General features: G+C 38.5%; 3 protein-coding genes and 1 long non-coding RNA gene across 4 annotated transcripts; 2 read left to right on the forward strand and 2 right to left on the reverse strand.

Annotated features, from left to right (window-relative positions):
- Positions 1-300: 300 nt before the first annotated feature.
- On the reverse strand, positions 301-903 carry LOC142163250 (uncharacterized). Its single transcript, XM_075220518.1, has one exon. The coding sequence runs from the start codon at positions 901-903 to the stop codon at positions 301-303; it is 603 nt and encodes a 200-aa protein (XP_075076619.1).
- An 8,735-nt stretch (positions 904-9,638) lies between these two features.
- On the forward strand, positions 9,639-12,855 carry LOC107813976 (uncharacterized). Its single transcript, XM_016639298.2, has 2 exons — positions 9,639-10,502; positions 11,927-12,855. The coding sequence occupies exons 1-2, from the start codon at positions 9,949-9,951 to the stop codon at positions 12,147-12,149; spliced, it is 777 nt and encodes a 258-aa protein (XP_016494784.1). The 5' UTR covers positions 9,639-9,948; the 3' UTR covers positions 12,150-12,855.
- An 809-nt stretch (positions 12,856-13,664) lies between these two features.
- Positions 13,665-18,186, reverse strand: LOC107813974 (serine/threonine-protein kinase BSK5-like). The gene is made up of 10 exons (XM_016639296.2): positions 17,624-18,186; positions 17,317-17,540; positions 16,766-16,901; positions 16,439-16,572; positions 16,227-16,332; positions 15,283-15,368; positions 14,794-14,982; positions 14,549-14,710; positions 14,303-14,416; positions 13,665-13,995 (listed from the first exon to the last, which is right to left on the reverse strand). The coding sequence occupies exons 1-10, from the start codon at positions 17,703-17,705 to the stop codon at positions 13,753-13,755; spliced, it is 1,476 nt and encodes a 491-aa protein (XP_016494782.1). The 5' UTR covers positions 17,706-18,186; the 3' UTR covers positions 13,665-13,752.
- A 2,419-nt stretch (positions 18,187-20,605) lies between these two features.
- Positions 20,606-22,710, forward strand: LOC107813973 (uncharacterized). Its single transcript, XR_012694180.1, has 2 exons — positions 20,606-21,664; positions 22,324-22,710. It is a non-coding gene; the product is annotated as an uncharacterized LOC107813973 (long non-coding RNA).
- The last annotated feature ends 746 nt before the right edge of the window (positions 22,711-23,456 follow it).

Raw genomic sequence — 23,456 nt, forward strand, 5'->3', positions numbered from 1 at the left:
AAAAGAGAAAAGAGAAAAAAATGGAAAAAATAAAAAAGAAATTCAAAATAACTGGTACCCCCGCGGTCGACCGTGGCCGCGGTGAGTTTAAAAATTTGAGGCAGAATGTTCACGCCTCACCGCGGTCGTGGTGGGATGAAAAATCTGAGGCAGAATGTTTGCCTTCCACCGCGGTTTACCGTGGTCGCGGTGCTGGCGTTGTTTTTTTTAAGTTACATGAACACACTAACAACACACTCGTAGGTTGCCTCCCACGCAGTGCCTGATTTAACGTCGCGACACGACGCAAACATTTGATCATCACTCCTCATTCGCGTACTGGGGCTCTTCCAAATTAATTACCAATCTATCCCTTTTTTCTTCTGCCATTCCAAGGTAATGTTTCAACCTTTGCCCATTTACTGTGAACTTGTTTGTCCCATCTTCTGATTCAATCTCTACAGCTCCACTTAAGAACATTTGCACTACTCTGAAGGGTCCTGACCATCGGGACTTTAACTTACCCGGAAACAATCTCAATCTCGAGTTGTATAACAACACTAGATCTCCGGGTTTAAAGTTTCGATCCAAGATGTGCTTATCATGCATTAATTTCATCCTTTCTTTGTATAATCTAGCATTCTCAAAGGCCTGGAACCTGAATTCCTCGAGCTCATGTAACCCAGTGATTCTGTTAGAACCTGTTGTCTCCATGTCTAAGTTTAACTGCCGCAATGCCCAAAGTGCTTTATGCTTTAGCTCAACTGGGAGGTGGCATGCCTTGCCAAACACCAACTTGTACAGTGACATACCAATTGGTGTTTGGAAGGCTGTGCAGTACGCCCACAATGCATCATCCAATTTCTTTGCCAAGTCAGTCCTTGTTGCATTCACTGTTTTTGTGAGGACACTTTTAATCTCCATGTTGGACACTTCAACTTGCCTGCTCGATTGTGGGTGGTACGGGGTGGTCACTTTATGACGAACTCCATATTTTTCCAACAGCCGTGCGAATGCTCTATTGCAGAAATGGGTTCCGCCATCACTGAGTATAGCTCTTGGGATACCAAAACATGTGAAAATGTTCTTCTTTAGAAAGCCTAGTACCCTTTAGCATCATTGGTCGGGATAGCCACTGCTTCGACCCACTTGGAGACATAGTCAACTGCTACCAATATGTACTTGTTACCATACGAGCTGATGAATGGCCCCATGAAGTCAATCCCCCACATGTCAAAAATCTCCACCACTTGAATTGTGGTCATTGGCATCTAGTGTACGAGATATGTTACTAGTCCTTTGGCAATCATCGCAGCTTTTAACCCAAGTATGGGCATCCTTGAACAGAGTAGGCCAGTACAAGCCTGACTCCAACACCTTAGCTGCTGTCCGAATTCTTCCAAACTGTCCACCATATGGTGAAGCATGGCAAGCCTGCAAAACAGAATATTGATCTTTCTCGGGGATACACCGCCGGATCATGTTATCTACACATATTTTAAACAATAGAGGTTCATCCCAATAATAATACCAACAATCACGAAAGAACTTTTTCTTTTGAATTGAGGAGAGTTCATATGGTACAATACCACTTGCTAAATAATTAGCAATATCAGCATACCAAGGTGCCTCCTCCATTGTCATTGCCAGTAATTGTTCATCCGGGAATGTCTCTGTTATATCCTCAACCTCTACCTTCTTTTCAGCTCCTTCCAACCTTGAGAGGTGATCAGCTACTTGGTTCTCTATCCCTTTTCTTTCACGTATTTCCAGATCGAATTCTTGTAACAGAAGAACCCAGCGAATAAAGCGTGGCTTTGACTCTTTCTTTTCTATCAGATACCTAATTGTTGCATGGTTAGTGTAAACAATAACTTTTGAGCCAATCAAGTATGACCTGAATTTGTCGAATGCAAAAACAACAGCCAACATCTCCTTTTCCGTCACAGTGTAATGGAGTTGTGCACCGCTTAACATTCTGCTTGCATAATAAATTGGATGCATCAGTTTATCCTTTCGCTGCCCCAAGACTGCTCCTATGGCATAGTCACTTGCGTCGCACATGAGCTCAAATGGTTGCTCCCAGTTAGGTGTAACAATGATGGGTGCAGTCACCAATCTCTTCTTCATCTCCTCAAATGCCAACCTACAATCATTAGAAAACAAAAAAGGGTGATCCTTTTTAAGGAGTTTTCATAATGGGTTAGCAATTTTGGAGAAATCTTTTATGAATCGCCTGTAGAACCCGACGTACCCAAGGAAACTTCTCACCGCCTTGACTGAAGTGGGCGGTGGTAGTTTTTCAATCACGTCAACCTTAGCATGGTCGACCTCAATTCCTTTACTGGACACTCGATGCCCCAGGACTATCCCTTCCTGTACCATAAAATGGCGCTTCTCCCAGTTCAACACTAAATTTGTCTCCACACATCTTTTGAGCACTCTTCTTAAGTTGTGAAGACAGTCCTCGAATGAATCTCCCACCACGGAGAAATCATCCATAAAGACCTCCATAATATCCTCCACCATGTCTGTGAAAATGGCTAACATGCATCGTTGAAATGTCGTCGGTGCATTGCAAAGCCCAAAGGCATTCTCCAAAAGGCGAAGATGCCATACAGACAAGTGAAGGATGTTTTCTCTCTATCTTCGGGGGCTATGATATCTGATTGTACCCCGAATATCCATCCAAGAAATAGAAGTGCGATTGCCCGGCTAGCCTGTCCAACATTTGGTCAATGAAAGGCAAGGGAAAGTGGTCCTTCCGGGTGGCTGTGTTCAATTTCAGTAATCCATGCAAATCCACCATCCCGTGACTGTACGAGTTGAGATCAACTAATTGTTCTCATTTTGCACAGCAGTCATTCCCCCATTTTTCGGCACACATTGGACAGGGCTGACCCAATTGCTATCAGAGATGGGGAAGATGATTCCCGCATCTAACCATTTGATCACTTCCTTTTTACTACCTCTTTCATGTTCGGGTTCAGCCTTCGTTGATGTTCTCTGGAAGGTTTGTGCCCTTCTTCCAAGAGAATCTTGTGCATACAGAAGGCTGGGCTGATACCCTTTATGTCTGTCATGGTCCAGCCAATGGCAGTCTTACTTTCCTGCAATACCTGTAAGAGCTGTTCTACCTGTACATCTAGCAAACCGGATGATATAATAACAGGAAAAGTAGAATTGGGGCCTAAGAAAATGTACCTGAGGTGAGCTGGGAGCGGCTTCAGCTCCAACTTGGGTGGTTCCTCTACTGATGGCTTTGCTAGAGGTGTAGCCCTTTTTTCTAACTCAAGGGACTCGAACTGAGGTTCCCTTTTCCAGAATCCTTGGCCTTCAAGTGCCATGACCCACTCAGCTAACCATTCACCATCCATCTCTTCTAAATTTGTCAGACATACCTCCAATGGATCTTTAGCAGTCAGGGTCACATCATCTTCTTACAGGATCACATCCACTGCCTCCACTAGAGAGCAATTAGCATATTCACTGGGTCTCCTCATAGATTGCTGAACATTGAATATGACTTCTTTATCGTTCAGTCTCATTTTTAATTCCCCAGTCTCACAATCGATCAGTGCTCTCCCAGTGGCCAAAAATGGCCTACCTAAAATGATAGGTATCTCCTCATCTACCTGACAGTCCAGAATAACAAAGTCTGTAGGGAACATGAACTTCCCCACTTGCACCAAACACATCATCAAGAATCCTAGTAGGCCTTTTTACCGTGCGGTCAGCCAGCTGCAGTAGCATCGAAGTCGGTCTAGCTCTGCCAATGCCTAGTTTGGTGTGTATAGCCAGAGGCATCAAATTTATGTTGGCTCCCCAAATCACATAATGCCTTTGCAAAGGCATAACTCCCAATCGTGCATGGAATAGTGAAGCTACCTGGGTCGGACATCTTTTGAGCCATTGGTTTGGTCACTACTGCGCTGCAGGTCTACGTTAGAGTCATTGTGGATAGGTCCTGAAAATCAAAATTCCGTGACATTAGGTCTTTCATCATCTTCGCATAACCTGGCATCTCCCTCAAGGCATCTATCAAAGGAATATTCAACTGAATTTGACGCAGCATCTCCATGAATTTCTTGTATTGATCTTCCTTCTTTTGTTTTACCAGTCTCTGAGGGAATGGTGCAGGTATCACCCTTTGTGCACTTCTTGCTAGCTTCTTTCTGTTAGGGTTCTATGGTACAAGAGGCACCACTTGTTCTGCAACTTGTTCATTTACATTAGCCTTACCCTTTTCATCTTGACCCGGTTCAACCACCACTTCAGTCAGATTTGTTGGTTCATCTACCTCTAGTGGAGTTTGAGTGGCTGGCGTAGTCTCTTTGCTGGCTTGTGCAACCTCCTGCTCTTTGTCTAAATCTCTCCCATTCTGGAAACTTACTGCCATCAGCTGATTCGGGTTTTGCTCCTTGGGGTTAATATTTGTATCCGCTGGCAATGTTCCCTGGGGGCGGTTATTTAAAGCCATAGACAACTGCCCCAACTGAGTTTCAATGTTCTTTATAATTGAATCATGTACTGCCAACTTTTCTTGCATCTTACCATTTGTCCCAATGAGTTGCTAGAGCATCCCCCTGATCTCTACCATGTTGTTATCTTGCTGTTGAGTAAGTGGATGATATGTCAACTGTTGCTGGTTCTACTGTGGGTAGCCATGTTGTCTATGGTGGTATGGCGCCATTTGGCCTTGAGCTTGCATGCCCCCAGGCTGAGGCATGTTGGGTCTGTATTGCTGATTTGGTGTCGGTCTCCACTTCTGTCCTCCTTGTCTCTGACCTCCAAAGTTGTTAACATAATTCATATCTTCCCTTGCCCCTTGATTTTCACCTTCTCCGCTCCATGAACACACATAAGACTGATTAACACAGGGTGTACACAATCCTCCATTTGTTGTGTCAACAATATGCACTTGTTTGGTACACATCTCATCTATCTTCTTTGTCAAAATACTCATCTGAGTCATGAGTGTGGCCATATTTTCTGCATGCAAATTATTTGGGTCAAGAGGAATTGAATGCACTATGGGTGCCAGTGTTGTACCTCTAGTCATCCACCCCGAATTCTGGGACATCTTGTCAAGAAGGATTTTGCACTCGGTGAATGTCTTACTCAAAAATGCACCTCCAGCTGAAGCATCCACATTGGCCTTTAGATTGTCAGCTAACCCCATGTAGAACCTCTGGCCAAGCATCTAGTTTGGAATGCCATAGTGAGGACACTTCACTAACATCCCTTTAAATCTTTCCCAAGTTTCTTGCAAAGTCTCAGTCGGTTGCTGCTTGTACTGCAATATTTCATCAATCTGCCTTGCAGTCTTGTTGGGCGGGTAGAACTTATTCAGGAACTGCTTTACTAATTCCTCCCAGGTGACAATGGAAATTATTGGGAGCGAATTCAGCTAAGTCTGAGCTTCCCCAGTCACAGAGAATGGGAACAGTAATAGCTTGATAGCTTCTGGGGTCACATTTGGCTGTCTTTGAGTCACACAAATTGACAGAAAATTTTTCAAATGTTGCTGAGGGTCTTCAATGTGTGACCCGGAGAACAATCCCTTATTCTGCAGCAGATGCAGCATGTTGTTAGTGATCTGGAATGTCTCCGCTTGAATTGCGGGCACAGCTATGGCAGTTGCCAGGTTGTCAGTTGTGGGTTGAGCCCAATCATAAAGTGTAGCTTCTGGCACAAGAGGTGCCACCACTCTAACGTTTGGGTCAGCTGGCTCATCCCTGATGTTGACGTTGACGTTCTCTATGCCACCCATGTCAATTTCAAGCTGGTGTGGTTGTTGTGATTGTTGGATCCTCTTGTTGGCACAGTTCAATGCCCTGAATGTTTTCTCGGGGTCTGAAAGTCCTTCAAGCAGTTCTCCAGTCCTCGAAGAATTTCTAGGCATACACCTGAATTCCACAAGAGTTCAAATGTTAGAATTTCAATGAAAATTGTTTAACACCTTTGGAAATTGATTTGAACTAATAATTTTAACACTAATTCAAAGTTGTAATAAATAACACCGTTAGTTCCCCGGCAACGGCGCCAAAATTTGATAACGCCCAACTATGCCTTTTAAAGGACAAAGCGGTCGCTGCAAATATAATCTGGTTTTAAGTCCGGAATCGAATCCTCACGGAACTAACCTATCTATAACACTCTTCGACAATGTTATTATCAACTCAATCAATCTCTAGATGCAAGATTTTTGCTCAATTAAGATTGGGTTTTTGTTTAACTACTTCAAATACTATGAAAAAATAACAGTAAGCTAAAACAAAGATAATTCAATGGTAAAAAGGTCTTGGGCAGTGATTTCCCCAATTGCTAGTTTAGGTCTTGACTCTTCCGCTATAATCTCGCCGTAATACTCTATGAGGATTAAGAGTTATGGGTTATCGTAATTATCTCTCGATCAACTAAAATAATTTACTAGAGCATTCTCTCGAACTACTCTAGCTGACAATATGTGTGCAATTCTAAATTATCCTACCAAAGTTCTGTTATCTCTAAACCCACTTTTAAGTTCAAGTAATGAATCTCTTCAATTACCCAAAAGTGGTATTGTTCAACAGCTGTCTAACCTAATACTCTTTATCAAGCAATATAAGGTAATTAGACACGATTAATCAAGGGCTCATTCAATTAATCACCATACAAAACGTAGTTGAACAATCATATCATAAATCCGGCTCGATTATAACAACTTGAGTCAAAACTTCAACCAACAATTGGTTCCATCAACCCTAGATAAATGTTTAGCTACTCATAACAAAATAAGAGGAAACTACTAAATTGTTCATAATGTAAAATTGCAAGAATTAAAAGGAGATAGAAAAACTCTAATGTTTTGTTAATCTTCTCACACTTCTTCTTGCCTCCAAATATAGTTTTTTTAAAAAAAACTTGGAATAATCTTGGGCGAGTTTCTAAAGTTTATAAGGGTTTACAAAAGTTTCCCCGAAATTACACTTTGATCCTCAAACTTCCAGCAGCATGAACAGTGCACGGCGGTCGCGATCGACCGCGGTGAGAGCTGACCTTTCTGCCTCACGATTTTAATCTATCGCGGTTCACCGCGGTTCTACCGCGGTCGCGGTGGACTTCTTGCCCAGTCCATTTTCTGCTTCTTAGTGCTCGGGTACTTCTCGAGTGGGCGTTTTCTTCACATTATCGCCTCCAAAACACTTCATGTTGCTTCCTCTCATATAATATTCCGTGCGAAACAAAAGAACACTATTCAGAGCATTTTGTGGGTAATTTATCTATAAAACAACAATAAAGTATGGTCATATTAAGGTGTAAATATCAACTATATAGCCTACTATTAACTCTAATACCACTTGTCGGGATAAAAAAATAATTTGAGCTGCTAGTTAGATGAAATATATATATTTACACATAATTTGACACAATACTTAGGTAAATCATAGAATTATTGAATACTGATAGATGACTACTTCCTTCCTTCAAAGTCAAGACCAAATGTGGTGATTTTTGAGCCACCCTGATCTTTATTACCACATTAGATTACATTTGATTAGCTTCAGTTATCGTGTACATGAGGCATATTTTTTTTTTTGGTCATTATCATATATAATGGAAGGTCAGGCTCAAAGTGTATTTTTGCTCATGTGGTAATAACATCGTGACTTTGACTTTGTAACGAAGGTGCTTGTTTCATTTAAAAACAAAAAGGAGTTTCTTTATCCTTCAACACATGATAATTTTTTCTAGGGATTTTTACCTACCTATACCATATATCAAACCTTATTACCCTCAATGCTTAAGATTTGTGTTTATTATATTTAAGCATACCAAATTACCATTTCTATACCATAATTCAAATTAGGAATATAATTAAGGGTTCGTTTATATTAGGCATAATTATAGGATTGTATCTTCCCACTTTCTCTTTCCTTTCATCTCAACTGTTCACAACACACACAGCTCACGATGCTCCTATGCTTCCTCTCATTGATCATCCCCAACTGCCCACCACCGTCGAAGAATATCATATTTTCAGATTCACAAGAAAATTTTAAATTCTTTGATCGAACCGCTTGAATTCCCACTGAAAATAATAATGGCAGAGAGTTCGAAATTCTTTGACCTCTTTTTTTTTGGCAGTGGTTGAAGGTTACTGGTTAACACAGTCGATTGAAAAAGAAGAAGAAGAAGAAGAAGAAGAAGAAGAAGAAGAAGAAGACATATTTCCAGAATTTGTAGATATTTTGTAGTCAAATTGTAGTCAAATTAGAAAAATTGTAGATAAATTGTAGACTGTTTTTTGCAGAAGATTTTGTAGAAGCTTTAGTCGTTTTGGATTTGTGAAAACAGAAAATAATGCATCTACAATCAGAATACAAATAATCTATAATTTATCTACAAGATATCTACAAAATAGATACACTGAATTTTAATATCCAAATTCTCATTTCAATTGTAGCATAATTGACATTTTCGACATAATTGTAGAAGATTTGTAGAAGTTTTAGTCTTCCCAATCTACAATTCATCTACAATTTATCTATAATTTATCTACAATATATCTACAATTCTACAATTTAACTACAATTTCTGGAAATACGTCTTCTTCTTCTTCTTCTTCTTCTTCTTCTTCTTCTTCTTCTTCTTCTTCGAGTTTCAATCTAAAATTCAGTCAAAACCAAGTCTAATCTTCACCAAAACCCCTCCAAATTGAGATATAAACTCCTAAACATATTCTGAATTATTTACAACAACACCCAATTCAAACAAATAATGATTTTTGAAAATCCAAATTTGAATTCAAAGCTTTCAAGCTTTTTAATGGCTATCAATGGTGGAAAATATATGGAAGAACAGATGAAGATGAAGATGAAGATGAGGATGAAGAACAGAAATCTCCTTTCCGTTTGATTACTAAAGCTTCAGTAGCTTGCGTTTTTTGAGAATTGTAGTTGAGTGAGAGAAGAGAGATCTCTTTCCGTTGAGGAAGGAGAGAATTACGCAGCAATTCGAATTTAATGTTGACAGAATCACACGCAGATCTGGTGCCTTCATTTTAGCGCGTTTTTTATGGCAAAATCTACCTATTTTTGGATTGGTATATAATTTGTAGTAAAAGTGTGGACTACACGGGTAAATAATAAATTATGAATATTTTTGGTAATAAGGTTTGATATATGGTATAGATAGGTAAAAATCTTTTTTTTCTAATTGCTTCATCGGTTAAGTCGGACACATTACTCTTACCGCAAAAGTCATTCTTACACTAACCTCGATGGTAGCATCTTCGATTCTTTCCATTTTCTCAAGATAATAAGAATGGAATAGCCTATAAATGATGTCAATCATAACGTATTATTCACCATCTTTTTATTAATTCCACAATGACTAAATTGTACTGAGAATGCACGTGGAATTCATGTATTTCTAAATCAAGTTTTTGTGAATATCCAATTAATTCCTTCATATCTTAGTACGTGAATCTCAAATCTATTCACATCCTACTCCTACATTCATTTATCATTCACAAAAACTGTAATGTTAGAAACTAAAAGGGCTGGAACTTTAATTTGAATAAACTAGAGAAAAAAGAAAAGGAAAATCAGAATACAGACGAAATTAAATTACTGTTGATAGAAAAAAATTGAGAATGTGGAGGGTGTCCCTCCTCTTTCATTATTGTGTCGTTTCTGCACCACAGGAAATAAACAACTGTACATAAGTCTTTCCCCCTTTGCGTCTGCTTCCAACTGACACTCCTACATACACACATTGCAATTAACAGTTACATTTGGAAAAAAGAAGAAAGCAAGAAGAAAAGGAAAAGAAAGAACTGAAAGAGCACCAAAAAGTAGTCCCATTAAGTCTTTTTGCTTCAAATCTTGAACTTTTGTTGAATCCCTTTTAAATGCTTTCAAGTAATTTTCTTCTTTTGCTCAATCTATAAGTTAAAAAAGACAGTTTTTAGGGTACTAAAAAATGTCAACTTTTGACACTGCTATCACTGACATAGAGGCAAATGGCAGTGGTGACAATGCTAATCTTCGCCGTCATCACCGCCGTCAACGGCGCCGGCGCCGGATACGGAGACCATCTATGGCAGGGAGCAGCGAGACGACTACTGATGGCAGCTTCCGGTTCTCTGATTCTGATTCCGACCAGTCTTGGCACTCCCCTTTAGGCTCTGTGGCAGGTCGGTCCTACCGTTTCGAGGAATGTGGGTCCTCTATGAGGACTGAGGGCAATTTGGTCAATTGTGAGCAGAGCAAGAGATCAGGGGCTTGTGGTTTAGTGGCTGATGAAGAGATTGATTTGGAGAGTGGTGAATTGGAGTTGAAGGTGCATAATAAAGAAGAGAAAAGTTGTAGAATTTGTCATTTGAGTTTGTTGAAATGTGGTGGCATTGGTGATGATGACCAACTCTTAGAACCCTCTGGAGGAATGGCAATTGAATTGGGCTGTTCTTGCAAAGGTGATTTGGCTGCTGCTCACAAGCACTGTGCTGAAACTTGGTTCAAAATCAAGGGAAACACGTAAGTTCCCCCTAGTTTAATGCCTCTGTATTCCCTTGTTCTAGTTCCGGTTTTTATTAGCTTGTCTTGTATAAGTTAATAACAATGTGATCTTTACGCTGCTTTTTGCCAAATAAAATTTGATGTAGGAAGTATAGTTCTTATGTGTTTTTCATGATTATAGTATGTTTCTATGAATGCAGAAATGCTATAGGCTACTTTTGTCTCATTAGAATTGCGAAATGAATCATGTGGAAGATTAACTTCTACCCTTTGGAATTGCTAGAGTACCCTTTTCTTGATACTCTTTTCTTAGGTGATGTCTGAAGACAATTCTCTCTTCTAGTTTAGAGCTCTTTCCACAGTTAGTTCCTTTGTCCAGGGTGTATTTACAGAATTTCCTATGGCATCATTGTACAACAATGTACAATTTTGAGATGGTCTGTGGCACAGTTTGCCTACTTTAAGGTTAAATTTGGAGTACGTGAAGTAAAGTCATCTAGTGGTTCGGTTGTTCTGTGGTTTACTCCTCTTTGTTTGAGACAACCAAGATTCCGTTTTTGTTTATGTTCTTTGAGGTACTTAGTGATAGATGCACTCAGGTTTCTTACTTTGTTTATTGAGCCTCCAAGGAACATTGTTTTGGCTTTCCTGAGCAGGTTGAAAATTATTGTTCTCCTTGCATGCTGGGTATCAAACATATTGGTTCTTCAAAGCACTAAATTTTGATTGATACTGTGGTATTATCAACTGTGGTACATATTTGTTGAAGGGACAGAAGTTCTCATAATTTATAGTATCTCACTGCTCCTAATTTAGTATCTTCAGACTCCAGCACATCTTAAACTAGATCCTAATCTTTTTGCCTGTGGTTGATAAATGTCATGGAAGACTGGATATAGAAAATAAATGATCTTGAAAAGTATATCCTGCATTCTATGGCCTGGTTTGATTATAAAGCACATATTTACAAGAAAAAACTGATTTGAGCTATTAGTTTTGTCATTTCCTCTTATGCATCATCCAAAAGTGTTGAAGTCTTTGCATGTTCTTTTCACATAAAATGTTTCACCTGTCTCTGCACCTATAGTTCTGTTTTATCGTCATGTTTCATTACCTGCCTTTTGAGCTACATTTGCTTCCGATGAGGTATCTGTGCCGTGTTGCTTATTTTCCATTAAACACATTGGAAAGCCAAGGTCGTTATATGGTTTCATTTAGGAGGGGTGGCATCAATGTATATGCAGTGGCATGTTGGTCAGGAAGGATAGGCGCTGAGGCCAGAGAGTACCTTTTCTGCTATGTCATCTCTCTTCTGAGACTTTAGCTTCGATTTTAGTATGTAGTAATTGGTTTATAAGCCAAATGAAACATCTGCAATCACAAAGCAAAGTGTATGTAGTCCCTCCCTATGTAACTTGACTTATCTTCTTACTATGATCCAGCATTTGTGAAATCTGTGGTGCGACAGCACTGAACGTTACCGGAGGGCAGGCAAATGAAGCCAACAATGCTACAATAACCACCATGGGAGTATCAAATGCACCTGTAGTCCTTTCTGAAACCCGAAGATTCTGGCATGGGCGACGCGTCATAAATTTCCTGCTTGCATGCATGATTTTTGCCTTTGTCGTTTCATGGCTTTTTCACTTCAAAATATTCCCCTGAAGTTTGTTTGAGATCATCCTGGCAGTACTTGTTTTGATTGACATCACTAACAACTCAACCCCGGGGGATTTATGATGTAGAGGTATATTTGGCTGAGGAATTTTCAGCTGTTATTTGAGTTGCGGAGTTATATCCAAGGGTAGGGGTAAGGCTGCGTACATCTCACCCTCCCCAGATCCCAAAATACACAGTCGTTATTGTTGTTGTTGTTGTAGTTATATCCAAGGCAATGGAGGATTTTGATAAATGTCATGTGCTTCTCAAGAGCGTTCCTTCACGATAATTATTTGAGAAAATGACTTGTAACTGGGAATGGAAGATGACAAAGAGGAACAGTGACTTATTTGTTCGTCAAACCCTTCACAAGGAAAGAATTCTTACCAGCTAGGAGCGAACTCCATATCCATGTTGAAATCTCATCTGTATCCATGTTCCAAATTAAGCTGTGGTGATGATGCAGCGTATCTGTTATATTTCAATATTGCACTTTCTGTACAAATATTTCATGGTGCTTACTTGTGTGTTCATGTTTTCCTGTTCCAAGTGTGTTCCAATCAATGAACCTTGCACTGCAAATCGTTTGTGGAGGGTTCTTTTATATTTGATCATACTGTAAAACGATATTGTGGATTTCAGTTGACTTTTGAAAGTTCTGAACTTCTGATCCTTTATATTCTTTATATTCAATTGGTTTCATATTTCCCCCATAAGTGTAATTAGCTTGCCATACCAGGAGTCTAGAAGCACTGGCAAAGCATGTGTTTGGAGAAGCAGTTCTCAAGCAACTGGAACAATATTATGGTGTTTGTTTGAGTTTTGAGAAACTGAGTTTGCACCATACTGAGGTGTTGAGACTTGAGACCATGGAACTAACTTCTAGAATTTCTCGGATTTCATTACAGACTTCTCTATAAGTTTATTACAGTGGAGATAATACTAGTTCAAAAACAGTTTTGATGCTTGCCAATACAGATCACTTTGTGCTTTGGAGTACTTCTTCAAGTTGACATATCGTTATCTCCGTGCAGCTACCATAGCTGATGTTAGAATATCTCACATTGGTTGAGGGAATGCGATGTGCAGTCTCCTTATATTGGTTGAGGGTATGCGATGTTGTCTCCTTATATGGTTTTAGGTAATCACCACCTCATAAGTTTGTGATTGAATTAGGTTCAATATACATTTTCTTTTACAGTTTACAGGTTGGATCAGGGAACACTTTAGGCTGTTTACCTATAACTGAGGTGCTGACATTAATATCTTGTAGTGCATAAATCTTGGTTGCAGTTGCAATAGTCACCACAATTACATGGGCAAATGATCAAATTGCCATCCTTCCTTTCGGAGGAGTTAAAAGAAATACTATGATGGTTCCGTTGCTTTATATGTTTAATTTTTCCTTTTTATTTTTTTTTCTCTGAAACTCGTACAATAACTACCAAAGGTAGAGATGCACCAGCTCTCCCAAATAGAAGCAGCAGAATGAGAAATTAATCACACGTGCTCTAATGGATGTTATGAAGAAAACTTGTGTGCTGATATTGATGATTCATGAAAGGTGATATGTACAATGACTTTTTTGTGTAGAAGTTATATTCAACATTTACTGTTTCATTCTTCTGAAATCTAAGGAGGAGCCATCTTTGAGTGTTTCCCGGGCATCTGAGTCCATTCCGAGGGTGAACAGTGCAGCTGCTTGAAGATAGAAAGCAGTTGGCCAATTGGAAAATTGTACTTGTGCTTGCATTGCATCTGCAAGAGCTTCTTGTGGCTTGTCACTCATTAGATAACATAACGAGCGCCTTGCCAGCACAGTTGGGGACTTAACATTTCCACCCTCAAGAAACTGCAGTGCAAACAAAAAGAAGCTGTTTGATCAATACTCAATTTTAGATGGCAGCTATATACACATCAATCCCAAACAAGTCGGGATTGGCTATATTAATCCTCACTGACCGACCATGTAGCTCTATTTAAGCTCATCTTAGACCAATAAGTTCTCTATATTTTCTACTGGGATACAAGACTAAAAGATCCCTAGAAAAGATGGGACCTAAAATAAACGTACTAACATGATCCCTAGCTAATAGGTCATATGACAGTTTTTAAGTTAGAAACAGGAGAGGTGCATGCCTTATGCGTTTCTAAATTACCTCTGTGTAACATTTGATTGCAGTAGTAAAATTTTTATCTCGAAAAGCAGAATCGCCAGACTTCCTAGAGTTGAGGGTTTCTTGTATTTGATTAGCCCACATCTGAAATGAAAGCTGCAAAAGGAAAAAGAGTTTCACCACAGTAATGGCATTCTAATTTGCTAGACATGAGAGAATGACATGTTCACTTTTAGTTTCATTACAGCAAGTTAAACATGGACAAAAAGGAAAACTGCCTTTCCTGACCTCATTAGCGATGCCCTCGTCCTCTTTGTATCCAGCCTTTTCTAAAATATCTTGTATGGCAGTTAAGTCTAATCTCGAACAAGCCTCACCAAGAGGTGTTAAAGGTACTTGGGAGGGTGAGGTGGTTTCACGAGCAATACTCATGAGAACGTGTGATGGAGCCTGCAGAGTCAAATAACATGTCAGTTTTCTCCCATGTAATTAATTACATTACAACATACGAAAGGACTAATTATTATACATACATCTTTTTCTTTCTGAAGAGATGTTAGAGAGGTGAGAAGAGATTTCACATTTGGCCTGTCATGAGGTTCGTGTTGCAAACAACGCGAAGCAAGTTGCACTAACTCACTCCCATCGTCATTTGAGAAGTGACCTTCCAAGCAAGAATCGATAAGCATCAGAAAATTCTTTCCCCGTATGAGGTCAAGTGCCTGCATATCAATTTTGAAACTATTTAGGATTGAGGGAATGATTGAATAAACATAAACAGTGCATGTTTAAGAGAAGTAACTGAAATCGAAGAATAACACACACACACACACATATATATATATAGTTTCGTGAAAATTATAACTTCAAACCAGCTCTAAAACTGAAGAAAACTCAACTCCACGCTACTAACATCTGAGTGTTTATCATCATATATATCCTATTGTGCATAGGAAGCAGTTATCAAGCACAATATCCTTTTCTGTTTTTAAAATTTTGGAACAGGTCAAACAAGCACTTACGTGGCTAGGAGGAATATGCTTCCCGCTAAGAAGATCAAGCAACAGGGCGCCAAAACTGTAAACTACACTCTCTGGGGTCACCTTACCTGCCATTACAATCACGTTAAAACATTGAATCAAATAACTGCATTGAAAAAGATGGATTATCTTCAATTGCTTTGATAAACACATGTTGAGTTTAGTCACTTATACGACTAGTATTAAACTTCTTCATGTTATAAATAGAAACCAGCCAATGCTCACACTCCCTTCTGTCACCAGCAACATGCAACACCCCTTCCCAACTCTTGGGAACCTTTTGTTATCTATCTTCAACTTAGCTTTCCTTGTAATAGATGTCAAAGCAAGGCTGAAGATAGCATCTCCCAGCATCACAAGTTTTTTGTCATTCTCCTTAGGGACTTTCTACACTTTATCTAGATGTAGAATTGTTTGTATATGGAAGACAATCTTCCAACTCAATAACTTGGTAGAATTAGGTTTACATGTGCATTTTTGTATAGTTGACCTAGTACTACTTCACTCTGATTTTGTACACCCAATTGACTATCATAGTTTGATAGTCAATTGGATCACCAGCACAGGTCTAACTCACCACAGCGTTCAGGTTTTACCTAGTCATTATGTATATATGACCAGGTGCCTCTGTACCATATATTGGAGGTCAGGTTTATGTCCCCCTCCGTAACTGTACTTTTATTTAGGATATATGAAAATCAGCCCTAGGCACAATGCCTAGAGGATTCAGTTAAAAAAAAAAAAAAAAAAAAAGGAGGAAAGAGAGATTTCTATTTCATTATGAGAGCTATTTGACAATGACCAAAATTTAAGTTGTTTCACAATTTTGGTGGTGACTTTCAAACATATTGATATAGAGCCCTTGAATTCCAAGGAACCTAGAATTTAACAGGTGACACTTAAAAACTTGATAGCAGCTGAGATACCTGTCTTTAAATACTCCGGCGGAGTGAAGGCCAAGTTTGTACTATAACTCTTGCCATCCCTACTGTTTTTCATTAAGCCAAAACATGATAGCCTTGGATCACAATCCTGTCATGTGCTGACTCGTAGTAAGAACAATGAAGTACAGAAGATAGCTTGAACATTTAACGGAGCACAGATATACATGTAGGGTAAAGATTAAAAGAAAATTTACTTGATCGAACAAAACTCTGTAAGAGTTTAGGTCATGATATAGTTCTCTCCCTTTACTACTGCAGTAGTCTAATGCTTGTGCTAAATACAAAGCAACTCTCAACCTCATCGCCCATTTCAATGGTTGGTTATCCCCTAAATCAATTGAACCAACATAAACTACAGTTTGGTAAATATATCTAAGGAAAATCTTGTTATAGAATGATACTGCGAGTTTTAAGCCCCATTACTAAGGGGTTGGATTAGACAAAAAAACTAGTTTACAGAGAAATTGCTTAAGTTGTACATGTCAACATGACTCCAGAAAAACGAAATGAGCAAAACTTACAATGGAATAAATGCTTGGATAATGTTTCATGAGGCATAAATTCAGCCACTAGTAATCTCTCATCTCCTTCACAGCAACACCCTAACAAGTTAGCCAACCGCTTACTCCTTAGCTGCCCCACTGCTTTCGCTTCATCCTTAACAATGAATAGGCAATTTCCAAAAATAATATGATACACATCACATTCTTGTTGTTGAAGACATAATTACGTAAATAAAAGCGTATCCTTTCTAACAGCTTAAACTTTTAGATGAGTTGGTTCCACATTTCAATATGGTATAGGACAGAAAAAGATTACTACAGGTTCAAGTCTCACACTTACCTTTATCAAAAAGGACTTTCACGTGATTGGCTTACGAAAAAAGAATCAGCCCGGCAGGTAAGGGACATGTTGAAGACATAATTAAGTAAATTAAACTGTACCCCTCTAACAGCTTGAGATGGTTACATAATTTAGCATTATTTACCCAAAGCCATAACATGACCAAACAATTACCCAAATGCTTTACAACTTGAATGAAACAAGATACGAAAAGAGAATTAATACTGACTAGGAATTGGCGAGAATCAGGCCATGCAGACGAGTGGAAGCGCTTGATAGCAATCCAACGGCCATTACCATCAAGCTGACCTTTAAACACAACGTTAGGGGCTTTCTCTCCATGTTCTGAAACTATATTATTAACGGAGAAAGTTGAGGTGGCAGCCTTCAGCTCCTCCAAACCATATTCTCTAAAAGCTGGCAAATTCAGCTGCTCATTCTCCGCCCATTTTTCTGAATCACACAAACAATGCCAACAACAAAATTAAGATTGATTCTTCAAAGTCCCACATTATCAAAAGAAAGAAAAAACTTACCGATATCAGATGTATACAGAACATGGGACTTGATGTTTGAAGGCCATAAACAGAAACACAAATTGGAACAACGTGCACCCATTGTATAAATTTTTCAAGAATTCAGATATATTAAATTTAAGAGAAAAAAAAAAGACCTTTAGAGAGATAAAGGGGTCACAAATATGTGTAATCGGTGACAACTTTTCTCCTCTAAAAGTCCCTTTTCTCACCTATAACAAACGAATATGGGAAAATTTTGGGAGAAAAAAAAAAGGAAGAAGAGAGATTATAATGGTGTGTTTCAAAAGACAATATTCAAATAAATGCTCTTAAAATGTGAGCAAGCGAATAAGAGAAATGCAATGCAAGGGGCGTTAATGGTGTTTCTTTTTTGCTACTGGGAACAGAGAGGCTCTGTCATTCTTAGCAATGATCAAGAATCTAAACTGCTACAGCCTACATTATATTTATTTATCCCAAAGGAAAGAGGAGAGGGAGTTTTCTGTTTATTTCGGTTGGGACAGGGGAGAGGAGAAGAAGCAGAGAAACATGGAAGAAACAAAAGACCGTTTTTTGACCCCAAGAGCTACCTTTTCTATTCTTTCGGAATAAATTAACGTTGTCGCTCTTATCCCTTTGAGAACACTTTCTTTATCCATATACGATCAAACAAAAATACTCCTCCCGTTTCAAGTTACGTGAATTCATTTGACTAGGCACAAAATTTAAGAAAAGAGAAAAGAATTTTAAATTTGTGGCGTAAAATGAGACACATATATTTTGTGCGGTAATAAATCATGGCATAAGGATAAATTGTTTCCAAATAAGAAAATGTGTCATTCTTTTTGGCACGAACTAAAAAGGAAATAAGTTCACATAAATTGAAACAGATTGAGTATTTATTAGTATCTAATATTTATGTGTGATGACCGGATAGGTCATTTTTAGCTTTAGCCTTCATTTATGTGTTCTGAGACCTTGAATAGCTTCGTTTATCCTTTCTCGATTTGCGTGCACAGTCCGCATTTTTTTCTGAAAATTTTTTATGTAAAAAAATTGAAGAAAATGTGAATTTTAACCTTAAAAATTATTTGAGTTGACTATGGTCAATATTTTGTGTAAATGAACACAGATCAATGTTTTGACAGTCCTAGTGGGTCCGTGTCGTAATTCGGGACTTGGGCGTATGCACAAAATCAAATTCGGAAGTCTCTAACTCGATTTAACGTGATTTGTTAAAAATTAGTAATTTGAAGGTTTAAATAATTCCTAAGTTTGACCGTGGGCTGACTTTATTGCTACCGGGTTCGGATTTCGGTTCCGGAACTTGGTATAGGTCCATTATTTATGGCTTGTCTGTAAAATTTAGTGTAAAACGGGATTGATTTGACGTGATTCAGACGTCCAATTGTAAATTTCCATGTTCTTGAGTTTCTTTGAAAATTTCATTAATTTTGATGTTCGATTCGTAGTTCTAGGTGTTATTTTAGTGTTTTGATCGCGCGAGGAAGTTTGTATGATATTATTACACTTGTATGGATGTTTGGTTTGGAGCCCGAGGGGCTCGAGTGAGTTTCGGATAAGCTAAATAGTGATTTTTGAACTTAGAAGAATGCTGGTGCACTGCTATTTCTAGTGCTGGATTGCATATCTCGCATTTGCGAGGTCTGGCTCGCAAATACGAGCCTCGCAATTGCGAACAAGGCTTCGCATTTGCGAGCATGGGCTAGAGGGGGGAGTCTCGCATTTGTGAGAGAAAAGATCGCATTTGCGAATGAGCAACTGCCGCTTTTGCGAAGGCAGAGTCGCATTTGCGAAGGATTGGTTCGCAATTGCGAAGGCTGGGGTTTCGCATTTGCGAACCAAAATGTCGCCTTTGCGATGACTGATTTTTTGAGAAGGGTTCGCATTTGCGACCTCTTTCTCGCATTTGCGATCTATGCAATTGCAAGCAAGATATCGCAATTGCAACATCCACAACTGGGTAAAAGAAGGGAAAACGAGACTTAGCTCATTTCTCACATTTTCTCAATTCTAAACACCCTAGAGACGATTTTGCAAGAGATTTTTCTTCCTAAATTCATTGGTAAATGAGTTTAATCTATTTCTCTTCAAGTACCCATTACATTTCATGAGATTTCAACATCAAATTTAGGAATTTCAGGGTAAAAATTAAGGATTTGGGTAGAATTAGGTATTTTTGTAAAATTGAGATTTAGACCTCGAATTGAGGTCGGATTTCGAAATAAATTACATAATCGAGCTCGAGGGTGAATGAGTAATCGGATTTTGGTCCGAATCTTGGTTTTGACCAAGCAGGCCCAGAGTTGACTTTTGTTGACTTCTTAAAAAAAAACCTAAGTTGAACCTCTTTCATTCGTGGGTAGTTTCTAAAGCTTATTTTGAATCATTTGGTCAATAATTTGCTAGATTTGGTTTGTTGAAAGGCTTGTTCAAAAGGTAAGACCGTGGTAGAGCTTTGAGTTTGTTACAACCCATGTTTTTGTACTTGAAAGTACGTCGTGAGTCAATTGATGTAAGCTCAAAAAGGATGAAATCCTTCTACAAGGATAAGAAAGGTTTGTCGAAGTGTTAAGCAAGTTAAGATGAATATGAGACTTGTTAATCATGATTTAAATGAGTTTAAAGCCATGATATGACTATATATGATGTTTGGATATGAAGTATAAAGTTTGAGAAAATCGGATTTAAGTTGCGGAAAAACCGACTAAGGATTTGTCTTGTAATAGAGCTTTTTGAGTAATAAATTTCGTGTACTATATGAGATTTTTTTGGGACATATTATATACCAAATTGAATGTCTTGGAATGTAGTTTTCAACGTTATTAACCATTCGTTCATACGATATCTGGATAAAAAAATATAAGTGTTTGAAAAAGGGCCAATGAGATGGTGCCAAGTAGCACCTTTTGACTTTTCAACCAAAATGAATATTTATCTTCCTATCTCGTCTCTTTCTTCATAATTCCAGAGAGCTCGAACAAATAAGACCCCTAAACTCACCCTTAAGCTGTCCACAAGGTTATCCAACAAGATTATCGTCCAAGGCACGAAATCACGAAGCAATAACACTAGAATGATCCCTACGACGTAAGTATCACTATATTACCTCTCTTTTTCTTTGTAGTTTGAGTTTTGGAAGGTATTTAATAGTTAAGAAAATGCTTTATTTCTGTATTTAAGCTTTGAAATATGAAGGAAGGTTGATAAATTCATTTCCTAATAGCTAGAACTCACGGGATGGTGATCGGAAGCCGTGAGTTCGAATTATTCGACTTGTTGTGGGCTGTTTCGTGTTGCTTTTGGGTTGTATATTTTGCTGCTATTTAATGGAGTTTTTGGAGGAGAAATGGTGGATTAGTCATTCTTTGTAACATTTTCGACGTGTTTGACACTACTATAGTTGTCGTTTTGGGTATGAAGTGATTGGGGTGTATTGGGCTATTGTAAGCTAAATGTAACATGGATTTCAACTTGAATCAACTGTAGGAGGTAATTATATTGTGTTCTTGATTCTTCTTAAGATTATCTTGACATTGATTAAGTTAAACGGATGGACTAGACATGAACTAGTGAATAAAGTTGCTAATTAAGAATAATTGGAGTTGTGGATCATTTTCTTTGTTATGGATATATGGTATGAGGCTGGAATTATTGACGAATGACTTCATTATGATGTTAATGATACTATTAAGTTAAAGTAAAAAGTCTATAAGGGATGATATGGGGTATACGAATTCCAATTGAAGCTTGTCGCTCGTCGTAAAATAGTTATGACTTGTTGTTATTTTATGGTGTCTTGTTATTGATAATTATGTATTGTTGGATTTCTCTGGTAATTGTTGTTGGTATATGGCATTGGAGGAGGCTCTTGTTACAGGGGAGATGCTGCCCGGATTTATATAAACGAGCTACAAGTTTAAGTTGCAGATTTAGCCTTTATTCAATAATGATTTTGAATCTCCTTATGTAATGGTGGATTGAGTTGAATTGTTTGAAGAGTAGCTTGGGAGGTATTAAGGACTCACCATGGTTAAGGTATGTTAAGACACTTTCTTCTTTCTTTTGGCATGATCTAAATTGAAATGAACATAAACGATACACTATTTCATAATGAATCTACTCCTAGCAAATAAGGTTGTACATGTTGTTATTTCCGTACAAAGTTATTCTAAGAAAGTATGTATGATCCTTGAGTCCTAGTGAAGTTCATATTGATGATATGATGTCCATAATGCTAATCGAAGGTGAAACGACCTTACGTCACTCCGAAAGGTTTAGAACGTGATTCCATGAGTCGAGCATGCATTATATATATGTATCTATTTTGCTCTACCGAGCTGCGCTATAGTCGGCCGGGTACGACACCTATTGTGCAACCACTGATCAGTTGGGTTTACCGAGCTCCATGTGGCCGGGTATGATTCTACTGAGCCTTATGATGGCAGAGTACATTTTTACCGAGTCCTCTTTGAGGCCGGGTGCGATATGATGATGATGATGCCCACAGAGGCATATGTTTTTAAAAAAGTTTATGTATATATGTATTATGCATTTCATGTAAGTAGCCCCCAGAGGCACTCAAATGTTGCAGGTTGTATTTTCTCTATCTCTCTTTACATTACTGTTCTTATTTATGTTTTCCTACCTTACATACTCGGTACTTTATCCGTACTGACGTCCATTTTTGCCTGGAGACGCTGCGTTTCATGCCCGCAGGTCCCAATTGATAGGTTGACATTTCTCCTGGTAGGATATCAGCTCAGCGGAGGTGTTGGTGCACTCCACTTGCTCCGGAGTTGCCTATTTGGTCAGCATGCTTTGGATATGTATTGATTGGTATGGCGGGCCCCTGTCCCGACCTTTATGATTTTATGTACCCTTAGAGGTTTGTAGACAGATGTCAGGTTTATGGATACTTGTATGGCCTTGTTGGCCTATGTGTTGAGTTTACAAATGGTCATGTCGGCCTTATAGGCCCGTATGTCACATGTATAAGTTTGTATATCATGTTGGGTCGTCATATGTCGAGTATTCCCTTATGTTTCATTCTTGTTATATCATGACGGTTTTTCCGGCCCGTTTACCCATGATGGTATGATAAGAAAGATATGTTACGTTGGTACTCGGTTGAGTAAGTCACCGGGTGCCCGTCGCGGCCCTCCGATTCGGCTCGTGACAGAGTTGATTGCGGAATGAGGTAAGTGTTGGGTCTAACCTTGATTTCAGGGAATTAGGAACCCTCGAACTTTATGTGATGTGAATTTTGTGTATAACGGCGTATATGCGACGTGACGAGTGTATATACGTCGTCAAAATAATTGTTTCCATGCTTTCTCATAATTCATGAATTATCTTATTCCATATATTAACTGTTACATGTTCTAAATTCCTTTCTATGCCGTAACTTGTTACTTGTCATTAATTATTTTTGTATTGAAATATATCGTTCCTTCCATGACTCCATAATTAATTGCTACCTGCCTTAATTGCACTGCTACATACTTAGCCTGTTTTGTTGCTCTGGTATTAATTGTAGCTTCCCTTTGATTAGTACGTGGTTCTTTCAATGTTTTGCTTTCATATTCTAAGCAAGAAGAATTAAGTTCTTTTAACTACGTGTGTTTTGCTATGAATTTTAGAACAGAGGATGGTAAATTGTCCAACTACCTAAAACATTTGTGGGTAGGATGTGGTAAAGAAAAAAAATTAATGGTATATAGTTTTTACAGCAAATAAAAGAACAAATGACATGTATTTTACGTACACCTTTATAACTAAACCATTCATACACTCCTATTTAACCGTAATTAATTAATGTGGTCTAAGT

Source organism: Nicotiana tabacum, chromosome 8, assembly GCF_000715075.1.
Source record: "Nicotiana tabacum cultivar K326 chromosome 8, ASM71507v2, whole genome shotgun sequence".
NCBI lineage: Eukaryota > Viridiplantae > Streptophyta > Magnoliopsida > Solanales > Solanaceae > Nicotiana > Nicotiana tabacum.

Bases quoted from the DNA above. Each gene is read 5' to 3' on its own strand.
- LOC107813976 (XM_016639298.2), top strand. From the start codon at position 9,949: ATGTCAACTTTTGACACTGCTATCACTGACATAGAGGCAAATGGCAGT. The intron at 10,503-11,926 runs GTAAGTTCCCCC...ACTATGATCCAG, and splicing joins TTCAAAATCAAGGGAAACAC to CATTTGTGAAATCTGTGGTG.
- LOC107813974 (XM_016639296.2), bottom strand. From the start codon at position 17,705: ATGGGTGCACGTTGTTCCAATTTGTGTTTCTGTTTATGGCCTTCAAAC. The intron at 16,573-16,765 runs GTAAGTTTTGCT...CAATTGATTTAG, and splicing joins ATCCAAGCATTTATTCCATT to GGGATAACCAACCATTGAAA. The intron at 13,996-14,302 runs GTAATTTAGAAA...TTTGCACTGCAG, and splicing joins CAATCAAATGTTACACAGAG to TTTCTTGAGGGTGGAAATGT.
- LOC142163250 (XM_075220518.1), bottom strand. From the start codon at position 903: ATGGAGATTAAAAGTGTCCTCACAAAAACAGTGAATGCAACAAGGACT.